The sequence below is a fragment of the Barbus barbus genome, assembly GCF_936440315.1.
Source record: "Barbus barbus genome assembly, chromosome: 1".
NCBI classification, from domain to species: domain Eukaryota; kingdom Metazoa; phylum Chordata; class Actinopteri; order Cypriniformes; family Cyprinidae; genus Barbus; species Barbus barbus.
The window spans coordinates 8787230-8800000 of NC_136729.1; the positions used below are offsets into that span (position 1 = coordinate 8787230).

Below are 12771 nucleotides of genomic sequence, written 5' to 3' on the forward strand. Positions count from 1 at the left end.
GGATGCAGTGTTTTTGGACCTCAAATAATGCAAAGAAAAGTTCATATTCATTTTTAAACATGTTTTAATTTAAGAACTATTCAGGAATCAATATTTGGTAGAATAACCCTGATTTTCAATCACAGCTTTCATGTTGGTTGGTCTCTCATCAGTCTTTCACATTGCTGGGTGACTTTATGCCATTCCTTGCTTGTGACCATCCAACTTCCTCTTCAGAGATTTTCAGTGGGGTTCAAATCTGGAGACTGAGCTGGCCATGACAGGGTCTTGATCTGGTGGTCCTCCATCCACTTCTTAAGCAGTCAGACTTTTTATTTGGCAGATGATGAATTGGGCAAAAACATTCAATTTACTTACACTGAATGAGGTACTACTTAAGCCATATCTAGAGACTAGAATATTATAAATAATTTGACCAAGGCCATCCTATCCATCCTCACCTCCTCTAGGTAAAGATTTTATTCTGGTGGTCTAGATTAAAAAGCCTCAAATCTCTGCTTTGATTTAGTCACAGACTAGAATAGAGCAGATAGCCTACAAGCTGGAAATACAACAAAAGTTCACAATAACAGCTCATTTTTGATTGCATCAAAACATTGGCAGCCCAAATCAATCACACAGACGGATTGTGATCTGAAAGACTAATCCTGCGATTGACTGAGTTTCAAATTACACTAAACGCATTTTGTACTGCATTGGGTTTTACACTTTATAATCCTCTCTCTGCAATCCTTGATGTAGCGTGCGTCCCTCTTTAAACCCTCTGTTATGCAGCAAGCACTTTTTGTAATTAAAATTTTGGTCATGCAACTAAAAATACGTTATGAAAAAGTAAACGGTAATCAACGATTTAGATGCCATTTGCAAAATTGCGGTCCTCCTCATGCTCGTTTCATTCATAATTACGATGCATGCTAACGATTCAGCTGAGGCTTCGGTCTGTGTGTGTGAATGGGGTTTTCTTGGTGACGGGGTGAATGTAGGACAGGCGACAGGTCTGCAAAGATGCCATCCATTCAGGCATTGAGCAAAAAGCAGATAATGAGCAGGAACAGTTCTTGTACGAGTCCGTCACAAACCCTGCTGCTCCTCACTGCAGAGCATTCACTCATTAGTGCTGGACTTTGTTACCGCTTTATTTTGTGATTATTTTTGAAGATACAGTAGCCCCAAAAGTATTTGACAAGTACGCCACACTTAATGCTGTTCATTCAAAAACTGTACGTGTCCAAATCCACTTTTTAGGGCCACTGCACAGGGGTTGCACCGACATGATGCAGCCATTGCTTTTCTTTTTTGCTGTCATTTATAAAATCAGGTCATGAAAAATCACTAGTTTTTATTTCTTTGTTAATTTCTGTATTTTCTAAAAAACGTTTAGACTGATTCTCGTTCATAAATCATTTGTAAACTATTTTTTTGTACACATTTTCAAACTGTTATTTTAGTGTCATTGATATATTATTAGTTTTATTCATATTTTAAGATTGTTTTTATATTTTCCATTTTGATTTGAAAGTTTTAGCAATTCTTTTTAATCATTCTTATTAATAATTTAGCAATTATTCATTTCAGTTTAATTGTTTTACTTCAAGTTAAACGAAAAGAAAATGATGCCTTGACAACCAGCTAAAATAAAATATTTATTAGTTTTATTACAAGTTTTAACTTCATATTTTCTTTTATTTCAGTTAACATTTATAACAGTTGACATGGTTTGGTTTTAGTTTTGTTAGTTTTAGTTAACAATAATAACCCTTGTCTAATGAATTTGGAAATTTAATCTGATTTCAGTTACAGAAAGAAAAGCAGCAGATCTCATGAGAAGAGTATGAAACCCAGATAATAATAATATTATCTGGGGGGTCAACAAAAATGCAAAACTATACTGTCAATTCTCATTCTCATTCAACAGTTAATCCTTTACCAACATTGTGTAGAAGTCTGATATCTAGAGGCTAAATGTGGTACTGCAAGATTAAGTTTGAACAGTGTTTCATCTCAAAATCATACATTGCTTTTTACTACCCCAGACAGAGCATATTGAAGCAGAAAGCAAACTAAATGAAATCCAGCAATGTCTCTTTATATATTCAAACATTAACTTTGAAAGGATTTAGTGCTAGTGTTTAGTAAAATGCTTTTAAGCACCTGAATCAGTAACAAGCTATTTGCTAGTTTTCTTTCAAATAAAGGCACAGGAATGCTTCTCAACTAAAACTGCATCCTGTTTCCATTAGTTTGAAATGAAAATATATTTTGTATTGCTTTAATGTTGCATAATCAATCATACTTCCATATGATTATGGAACATATACACATGTGGTCTTTAAAAAAAACACAATACTAGTTGTACACATTTTGTCTTATTTTACAGTGAAATCTGTAAATTCAAACTGTGCAATCAAAACATTTGGCTGCCCCTCAAATTTATGCAAATGTACAGGAAATGTAGCACATAAAAGGAGAAAATCAATACTGAATAACTGTATGTAACATACAGAAATATTGCTGTGAGTGTTCATAATGTATAAAGATGAATAATTAATAAAACTGATTTAAAAATGAATAAAATTTTTAAATCAGTCAGATAGCTAGTGGTTTATGGATAGTGTTATGCATGACAAAAAGGAAAAGTGGCATGGAAACAATTTCATTGATAAAATATGACTAGTTTAAAAAAGCTAAAACATGTTCAAGTAAAAAAAAGAGTCTCCATTTGCGTGTCAGATTCTCTGTTTCTCAGTGCTGAGTTAAAAAAATGTTTTTTCTCATTTAAATCTGACAAATAATCATATTTTTTAAAGACATCATCATCTCTGTGCTTGTAAATATCAGTTCCTCTAAAAAAACTGAGTCTTTCGTTTTCTTAAAATCACGTGCAGTTTGTGAAGGCTCACTCAGTGCGATTTCCTCCAGGCTCCAGTTTTTTGACCACGGGGCATGAAAAAATGAGAAGTGTTTTTCAGCCCAGGAAACTCAGACCAGCCATTATAGAGAAACCAAACAGGACGAAGAACACTTTGAGCAGAGGCCGCTCAGGGGAGTTCAGTTCATGGGGAAGGATCTCTAGGAAGGTGATGTAGACAAATGTCCCGGCCGCCAGCCCCTCCAGCACCGCCTGGATGAAAGCGCCAGCCTCCAGCTGAGCCTCGATCACAATGATGCCGATGCCGATGCCGAGAGGAGACATCACCGCGAAGATGGCCACGTAGAGCACCACCCACAGGGGCCTGACCGCGCTCTGAACCAGCTTCACCGACAGACTGAAGACGATGATGCTCTTGTGGACCAGGATAGCGATGCAGATCTCCAACACCTGAGCAGAGAGACGAGGGAAGTCACACTCATTGTATCTTGAATTCTAATTCCATTTATTACATTTGTACATTATTCCAAAAGAAGCAAAAAGCAAAATTTACTTTTTTGCTTTAGTCACCAAGCCCTCTTTTTCCCCCAACCACCTGTCATATAGGTCAATGACATAATGACTGGTGGATAAAATCAATTACCACCTAGTATTTTCTTTTCATTGACTTTACAAATCAAGTGTAATTTCTGCACACAAATGGCTAGTAACAAAAACTGTGATTCTAATATTTACAGTGCCCTCCTTAAGTATTGGAACAGTAAAGACAAAATTGCTCTGTTGGCTGTGGAGTCAAGACATTTACAAATATGATTAAAAGATGAATATAAGACAAAACTACAGAATGTCACATTTTATTATTAGTCGTTTCAACACATAGATGTTTTACCAAATAAAAAGAACAGCACTTTTAGAGTTTCATCCCACTCATTGATGTGAGCATAAGTATTGGGACAGTTGAACATAAGGCAGATATAAAAGATTAAAAGCTATTATTTAGTTGCAGATCCCTTGCGCACAATCTCAGCAGTGAGTCTGTGATCCATAGACATCACCAGATTCTTGGTCTCATCCTTTGAAATGCTTTTCTCAGCCTTTAATGCAGCCAATCCCAATTGTTGCTTGTTTTGGGGAGTTTCTGCCTTTACTCTCCTCTCCAGCTGGTGAAATTCATGTTCAATCGGATTTAAATCTGGAGATTGACTTGGGCAATCTAAGACTTTCCATTTCTTTGCCCTTATAAATTCCTTGACTGAACTGGCAGGGTGTTTTGTGTCATTGTCCTGATGCAATATGAAGCACTTCCCAATGAATCTGGTGGCATTTTCTTGAATATTGGTAGGCAAGATGGTTTTGTACCCTTCCAAATTCATTCTGCTACTGTCATCATACATTAAGTCATCAGTAAAGTTGAGAGGGCCTGTTCCAGAGACAGCCATGCATGCCCATGCCATGACACCACCTCCACCATGCTTTACAGATGAGGCTGTATGCTTGGGATCATTGCAGTTCCTTTTTTTTCTCCACATTTTTGCTTTCCCATCACTTAGATAAAGGTTCATCTTTGTCTCATCGGTCCATAAACACAGTTCCAAAACTCTTCTGGCTCACCTTTGTGCTATTTTGCAAACTGTAATCTTGCCTTTCTATTTTTGGTGCTGGTCAGAGGTTTGCATCTTGCTGTGTAGCATCTGTAATTCTGTGTCAAAGTCTCCTGAGGACAGTAGATTGTCAGAGCATCACCCCAGCTTTCTGGAAGTTGTTGGTGATTTTACAGACACATCTTTTAGGATTCATTTTCACAGCTTTTATGATTTGTCTGTCATCAACTACTGTTGTTTTCTCAGCCGATCAGGTTGTTGTTGGTTGCTGGTGTCGCTGGTGGTTTCCAAGCTCTTGATTTCTCCATGCCCTTTGTTTTTGCTAGAGCTCTAACGGACGACTTTTCTTTTAGCATCCAAATTGTTTGCTTTTCTCTCAGTCAGCTCCATCCTGGTTTGTGTGTGTCATCATCGAATGCAAGATTCAGAATACAGAAGTAATGGATATAACTGATACGACACATTCCCTGCTTTTAATATCTGAAGAATTAATGCAACAGGACACAGCTGATCACTTAGAAAGACCCGTGAGGCAAACTGTTCCAATACTTATGCTCAGATCAGATAGAGGGATGAAACTCTAAAAGTACTGAACTTCTTAGCTGGTAAAACATCTGTGTTGAATCACCCAATAATAAAATGTGCCATTCTGTAGTTTTGTCTCATATTCATCTTTTAATCATATTTGTAAATGTCTTGACTCCACAGCCAAGAGCAATTTTGCCTTTACTGTTCCAATACTTTTGGAGGGCACTGTATATATAAACAGATTTCAAAAAGAAAATAGTAATTTTCTTACCCCTAATCATGGCTTAAAGCCATTTTGGCACATTACAATATATTTTAACACACTTCCCATTTAAAATGAAGCTATTCTGTAGCGACGATAATAAAACAAAATTATTCTCAAATTCTTTGTATAGTGACAAAAACACCCATTGTGACAAGTTTAAAATTGGGTCTGTGAGGAAATGAACAAATTAAACTCAGGAACATAATATGAGCCAAAAGCAAGTAGTAGACGCTGCTCCATACAAAGTCCGCATCACTTAATATTGTAATTTTACAGTTGTAGTGTAACAATAAATCGTATTATTATTTCTCTTATGTTCTTGATTTTTTTCCTCCAGAGAAATATTTAGTTTTTTTAGTCATATTATTATAATTTTTAAAAACTAGATTTTTTGTTTTACAGATAGTACAAATAGTTCTTATTTTGATTGAAATTGTTTAATAATGATGATAATATATTATTTTTCTTAACCACTTGACTTTTTTATTTTACAGTGAAATATTAAAATAGCAGCTTTCCTTATTTTGTAAAAAAAACTTTAGTAATAACAATTATCATTACTAATTATTTTATAGTTACATTGATATATAATCACAAAATTGTGGCCAAATTGTGCAGCTCTACAAACAAGCATAGCTTTTTTTTTCTTTACTGCGTTTTAAAATCACAAAAAAGAGAGAAAATATTTAGCCCTCTCTGTGAAAACCCAGCTAAAGTCATTTTTGTGATTTACTGTTTTCTACATAAAATCATCCTTCATAAGGTAAAGAGCATTCTGTGAAAATGTAACCTTTATATCTTGAATATTGACTGAGTAAGGCCATGTCAAAGATTGAAATCATAGTGAAATTAATGACTGAAATCAAACTTTGATGCTTGTTATCTCATAATTAGATTTTGAGACTTTAGCCTGGGTTTCACAGAAAGGGTCACATATTAGTAAAATCGCTATTATATGTTTTTGCAAATTGTGCAGCCCTATCTTCTGTTATTAAAACTGACTTTACTTTTATATCTCCCTTTGTGTTCCACAGAAAAAAACAGGTTTGGAACTACACGAGGGTGAGTAAATAATGAAAATGTCCATTTTGGGGTGAACCCTCCCCTTTTAACATTTTTAAAGTGTTTAGTGAATTTAAAGTGTTTTGGCATCACGGGATAAACCTCTACATAAACAGCATGATTTGAAGTCACGATGCCAAACCAAACTGTAAACCTTTGAACCCAAACTTTATCAGGTTTCTAACAAGGTCAGCACAGTGACTTAACAGAGAGCTGTCAAACAAAACAAAACTCAATAAATCACCTTGGTGTCTGTGGTTTGCAAGCCAATGGCCAAACCCTCAAACACTGAGTGGAGAGAGAGAGACAGGAAGAGCATGAAGGAGCGGAAGGACGAGTGCGCGTAAAAATCCACGTGGACGTGGTGACCGCTCCCCTCCAGATCATTCAGCGAGCGATGTCCATGGGCATGTCCGTTACCTGTGGGAGCTAAAAGAGGAGCTGTCTCCTCATTTCTGTGGCCTTCTGTGCAACTCATAACTATCTTTTCCAAGATCAAGACTGTGAAGAAGCCACACGCCATGATGAACTCTGCAAGCGGGAAGCCCTCCTGGATGAAGAAGAGAAGTGGCATTAGAAACAAATAGAAATTACAGGAACAAACTGCATTTAACAGAGCAATTCCAACATTCGGTGAGCTCACATTAAGGCCTTGTTTTTGTAGCTCTTCATGTATATCGGAAAGGTAATCTGGGATGATATCTAACAAACAGGCCGACAGGAAGACACCACCCGCGAAGCAGCTCACAAAACTCAGCACTGCCCTATGGGTCGCTGGAGACAAAGAAAGACAAATCAAAGTCCCGTTGCATTGATTAATGGTGCTGTTGATTGATATCGATCTCTAATCACTCCTGTTAGCTAATCAGCCAAAGTAAAACAAGTTTTGTCAGAGGGGATTATAATCAAATGCCTGATAATAATTAAAAACCCATCATAACTGAGCAATGCATAAGCATTTTATTTACCCATGCCACAACTTTAAGTATTGGGTATATTGAATTAAGCCACCTGATAAAGCAGAGCCCTACTATCCATCCAAAAAGCACTGATGACATCAAATGAAAATCTGATAACTAATAACCACATCCAAATATTTGTGACATCTATATCTGTGTCTAATCAAAAGCATACATGTATTTGATTGTTCGTAAAATCCTTAGGTTGTTTCTGATGTCATAATTCGCGTTTAACACAGGTTTTGTTCAAACACCAGTTTCACTTCCTCACTTAAGTCCATCTGTGATCGGAGTAAAATGCATGTTTAAAACCCCTCTAGCTGTCCTTGTCAGCTGACTGTCATGTGTTTGTACTTGTATGAAGCCAAGACTGGGCAAACTCCTTATGTGTGGTACACATATACATTCGTAAACACATAAATAACGACATAATAATGTATACATACAGTAAATAAACATATTTAGGCTGGGAGGAGGCGACAGATGAAACATCATGTATAGTAGCCTTCAGTAAAATCGATGACCACCATAAAAAACGTAAATTATCATTTACCTGTTCCACTAGAGACTTGAAACCATTTCATCCGCGCTGGGATAAAACCAAAAAACAGAGTTAGGCACAGCAGCCCGACCAGAGCTCCAACTTTCACCTGCAGCAGGTAATCCATCGCGGACATAAACAGATGAAACTAGATGTAAACAAACCAGCGAGGGGCGCCAGTCAAACACTGATAGTAAAATACATGTAAATGTTTCGATATAGAGATAAACCCCATGATTTGTAGTTTATGATCGTTTAGAGGTTCATTCTGATCAGGTTTAATATCTGACTGACTCGCGACTGCATATTTGTCGCTGTTCGCTCCGCCCCTTACGCGATGACGTCTCACGTAACTTCCGGCCCATACTTAGCATCTAACGCTACTGCAATATCAACATTTCCGTAAACATATTTACTTTTTCTGAAACAAAGTGTGATTATTAATAGACTAATGTCTAGAATAAAATATCTGAACGTATTTAAAGAGTTTATTTTGTATGTTTGAGCCCACTGTGAGACTCTAGTGCTAAGACTGCATGCCATAGAGCTGCGGTTCCCGGATGACTAACCGCACATGACTGCCTTGTGACTGGTGAAAAAAAAAAAAAAAAAAAAAAAAATATATATATATATATAAAATCACCTAGTCAAATCAGCACTGTTGTAAAATGTAGAATTGTTTTCTATTTTATTTATTTATTTTACTAGATGAGTTTCTGTGAAGCCTGTTTAAGTTCAATAGTAGCATACTTTTAATATTTTATTCTTTATGTTTTACTCCTGACCAGTGTTGGGCTAGTTACTCAAAGAATGTAATGTATTACTCATTAGTTACTCCTTTTAAAAGTAATATTGTTACTTTATTTAATAAGTTACACTGCTAGTATCATTACTTTTTCTTCTCGCCCCACAAAAGATGTATCTTCCACATAAAAATTATTTTATAATGTTATTAACAACATATTTCTGCCTCATCATTTGACCAAAATCCACATTGGATCGCAGTCAGAAGTTATTACAGAAGCTGTTTTATGGATATTAACTGTAATATTACTGAAATCTTATTAGTAATTAGTTACACGACTAGTTACTGCAAACAGTAATATTATTACAGTAACTAGTTACTGCTTAAGTATTTTCTTAAGATTAAACATTTCTTAGATATTAATTAACAGAGTTTGTTGTTGTCTGATTGTAAACTATTCAACCCATTTGATTGCTTTGTCAGTGCTAAATATATTTACTTAAGTAGCATTTTTAATGTAAAGTGTGTGAGATGTTTTAGTTTAATGACATTAGAATTTACTTGCCCTGCTTAATAATAGCAACAACCCAATTAATTCATTAAACATCCTACCTTTTTGGATTTAACACAAGACAAGAGGTTAATCTAAGTTAAATAAGTTATTTGTGATATTTTTAAGAATTTTAATTCTTATGATTTGTATTAACAGCTATAAGAAGAAATATAAGACATTAATGAGGCCTATTACACTTGCTTTTGTCACTTTATTTTGTAATATTATGTGTTTTCTTGAATATTTTTTTTTGATTGCTCTCTGAGCATCAGAATTTGAATTTACAAGTGCATGAAACCAAGCAAACAAAATGTATGGAACTTAAGTACTATATATAGGCTACTAAGCATGAGGATTGCTATGTTTGGTGTTCAGTGAGTAAATATACTGTATATGTAACCTATATATGTTTGACAAGACACTATTTTGGGGGGAATGAAATGCAAAATATTGTAAAATTATCATGTATGTTGCACTGGACCAGATGCTTTGGTACTCTGGTTAGTCTAACATGGCTTTATAAATTGAGACAGACTTAATTGTATGTTTTCATATACAATTCACAGCCAGACAGCACCTAAGATTTTTTCCTTAACTGTATTTTTGAACTGTATCATAGTTTAGTCATATGCACATCAGAGCAAACAAACAAGCTCAGTGCTGTGCACGATTTGAGTGGAGTTAGTCAGAGGCATGAGGAGTAAAGTTTCTCATTTAATATTCCTGCAGTCAACTGAGCTCCATGCTGCAGAGTGACAGCCGCTCCCTCAGGCATCAATAATACAAGAGGAAGTTATTGTTCCGCTGCAGGCGACAGCAACACATAATTAAAAGGCTTGTGGGGAGGCTGTGTAGGCCTCAGGTTTCAGCTGCTGTAGACAGGCCTCAGACAAGAGCGAGATGATTTTGAACATCAGTGAAGGGCCTGATTGTGTGCTGACGGTGGCTAAGGGACACATTTGTTTTATGACAGCTGTAGGCGACCTGCTGGCTGCCACATAAGTAAAACAATACCCACCAGGACAAGGGTACCGTTTTATGTCAGTGTTGGCACAGGTGAAAATTACCTCATGAGATGTCAGATTGAAGAATAAAGTATAGGGCTCATAGTGATTAAATTCTGATTAAAAGTGCTCTATGAAAACTTTTGAGGAAAAAAAACCAAACTTTTTTTGTCGTTTAATTGAAATAAAATATAAAAATTAGATGGAAAAACGCAAAAGTTAGAAGTGTTGCTTTGGTAACTAAATTAATTAAAATACGTCTAAGCTGAAGTACTTAAACTGAAATAAAAAGTAGACATATAAACCAAAAACCTTTAAAAAATTACAAAAGCATACAACAAAACAAAAACTTGAACTAAAATTTTAAATAAAAACTAATAATTTAAAAACATATTCAAATTCAAAACAATTTTCAAGTAAACAATAATAAGTACTACAATAGAATGAAATTAGAAATGTTGCCCTGCAAATTATATGAATGAAAATAAGAGTTTAAATACCTAAACTAAAATTTAAATAAATAAAAAAGCTATAGATATATAAAAAAAACTAATACAAAAAATGCCAAAATCAGATAACAAAATAATTAAAAGTTAAAATAAAATGAAAATAAAAATAATGAAAAGTAAGTAAGTGTTATTATAAAACTGAAAATCAGACATGTTGCCTTGGCAACTAATTGAAATAAAATAAGTTCAAGTATTAAAATGACTAAAACTAAAACAATAATAAAATTATAATAATAAATAAATAATTAAAGCTCAATAGAAATACAAAAAAATAACAAATGACAAAATCACATTTAAAAATTTTAACTAAAATGAAAATGAATGATATAAAAATGAAAGCTTAATCAAAATATGAATAAATACTATGATATTATATATTTACATATGCTGTATGTATAAATAATTCTAAAACAACACTGGAAGTAATTGTCACTATCAACATAAATCATGGTTATATATATTTTTTTTTGGAACATTTGCATCTGAAAATCTGAATGATTATACAATTGATTGTTTATTATGCAGCATTATCTACAAGTTCTAAATCTATTGTATATCTACTGTGGCTTGTTTTAGCCTCAGTCGAAAGTAATGACCTACCTTTGTAACTCATTTAATCTTAATTACTATGAAATTGCCTTGTGATACAAGAGTATACCTGTCTTAAAGTTCCTTGGCCTTTCTCTTTCCTCATATTACATCCCTGAGCCTCTGGCCTCTCACTCCAGCACACAGTCAGCTGGCACATGACGGGACGATGTCGCTGAAACATGAAGCTGTGGCTTTTGAAGATCCAATTCAATCTCAAAGACTGGGAGGGGGAGCGGATCAAAAAGTGACAAATGCTGAGAGAGAAGGATGTAGAGAGAAGGATAGAGAAATAATTTGCTCACACTAATGCACAATCCTATTTTCATAGATACTGACAGGATTAAACGGATGCAACTGCTTGTAAGTACTAAAATCCTTTGATTTCTATTTGTATAAATGCCTGAATTTTATGTTGTTTTTTTTTAAGACAAGGTGCATAGGAGAGTTTAGCAAAAAAAAAATAAAAAAAATTTTACAGTCTAATTTGACATTTTTAATATGAATGCATGAAATTCAAATTTAGTTGTATGTATTTTTTAAAGACAAACCTGAGAAATTTAGGTGAGATTATATTTTTTTCCCAGTTTTTCAATAACTGTATACTGTATAGTTTAGAAAGTGGCAAACTTTTCTTAGTGAAAGTTTAGCCAAGTGACAGTGGATAGTCATTAAGATTTCATGTGCACTCCACAGTGTGACACTTTACGCTCTGAATGTCTCCGTCAGCTCCTAAAGGAACTCAAATGCAGTCTTACAAAGACAACAAAATGACTTTGTCCGTGCTACCTTGAGGCAATGGAACTTAGGATGGGCAAGCTGGGAATTGTAGTGATTTTGCTTGTACTGGAACAACTATCAGCCATTGCTGGAGGTAAGACAATACTGGCTGTTCCTGTTGTTTGTTTGTACAATGACTCAATTTGTTTCACACTCTAACATTTATGACTGTTTCTCTCATGTTAGAGAGCAAAAAAGAGGACCAGAAGGAGGCGATTTTAAAAGAGCTTGTTGAGATATGGAGGAAGGGTGGAGAATGGAACCCACACAGAGTACAACCACCAGCAGAGAGACAGAAAGATCAACAAATTCATTCCATAGCGAGGAGCATCATGGGAGGCCTCAAATCTCTAGGTGTACTGCCAAGGAAAAGCAAGAGTCTCCCGTCTTTAAACAAAGCCTTTGATAGAAACAGGCTCTCGGGATTCCTGTATAACATCTCCATGTATCTGCAAGAGATGAGCGCAGAGTTAGATGACCGGCAGCAACCTTTTGGTGATGACCAATTTTGGGAGAACCTGCTCTACTCTCTTCTTCAGACCGGAAGGGAAACGTCGCTCGGATTATGGGATGGGAAGAGTCCTCCGCGACCCACTTTCAGGCTTCAGGATCTGTTTCTATCGCTCCGGGGCAGCCCACATTGGGATGGACTTCTGGGGTTGGTGCAAAGCATTTTAACCCTCACTGAACGCCAGCCCCAAAAACCCATCTTGACTTTCATTTCCCAAAACTGGAAGACTATCAGTGCTTTGCTCGAAACTGTTCTT

The 12771-nt window shown here is 35.4% G+C and overlaps 2 protein-coding genes across 3 annotated transcripts in view; one reads left to right on the forward strand and one right to left on the reverse strand.

Annotated features, from left to right (window-relative positions):
- Positions 1 to 1631: 1631 nt before the first annotated feature.
- Positions 1632 to 8172, reverse strand: LOC306873451 (zinc transporter ZIP1-like). 2 transcript variants are annotated; one of them, XM_079422758.1, is made up of 4 exons: positions 7838 to 8172; positions 6969 to 7099; positions 6570 to 6875; positions 1632 to 3319 (listed from the first exon to the last, which is right to left on the reverse strand). In XM_079422758.1, the coding sequence occupies exons 1-4, from the start codon at positions 7959 to 7961 to the stop codon at positions 2966 to 2968; spliced, it is 915 nt and encodes a 304-aa protein (XP_079278884.1). In that variant the 5' UTR covers positions 7962 to 8172; the 3' UTR covers positions 1632 to 2965. The 2 variants fall into 2 exon arrangements, with proteins under 2 accessions (XP_079278884.1, XP_079278883.1); XM_079422757.1 differs by having other exon boundaries at positions 6570 to 7099; positions 7838 to 8107.
- A 3317-nt stretch (positions 8173 to 11489) lies between these two features.
- The window catches only part of LOC306878464 (stereocilin-like), an 18290-nt gene continuing 17008 nt past the window's right edge, over positions 11490 to 12771 (forward strand). Inside the window, exons 1-3 of the mRNA XM_079430853.1 lie at positions 11490 to 11587; positions 11954 to 12098; positions 12191 to 12771. The exon at positions 12191 to 12771 is cut by the window's right edge and continues 553 nt beyond it. Of these exons, the coding sequence (XP_079286979.1) occupies positions 12023 to 12098; positions 12191 to 12771 (657 nt within the window). The 5' untranslated portion in view covers positions 11490 to 11587; positions 11954 to 12022. The remainder of the gene's footprint in view (positions 11588 to 11953; positions 12099 to 12190) is intronic.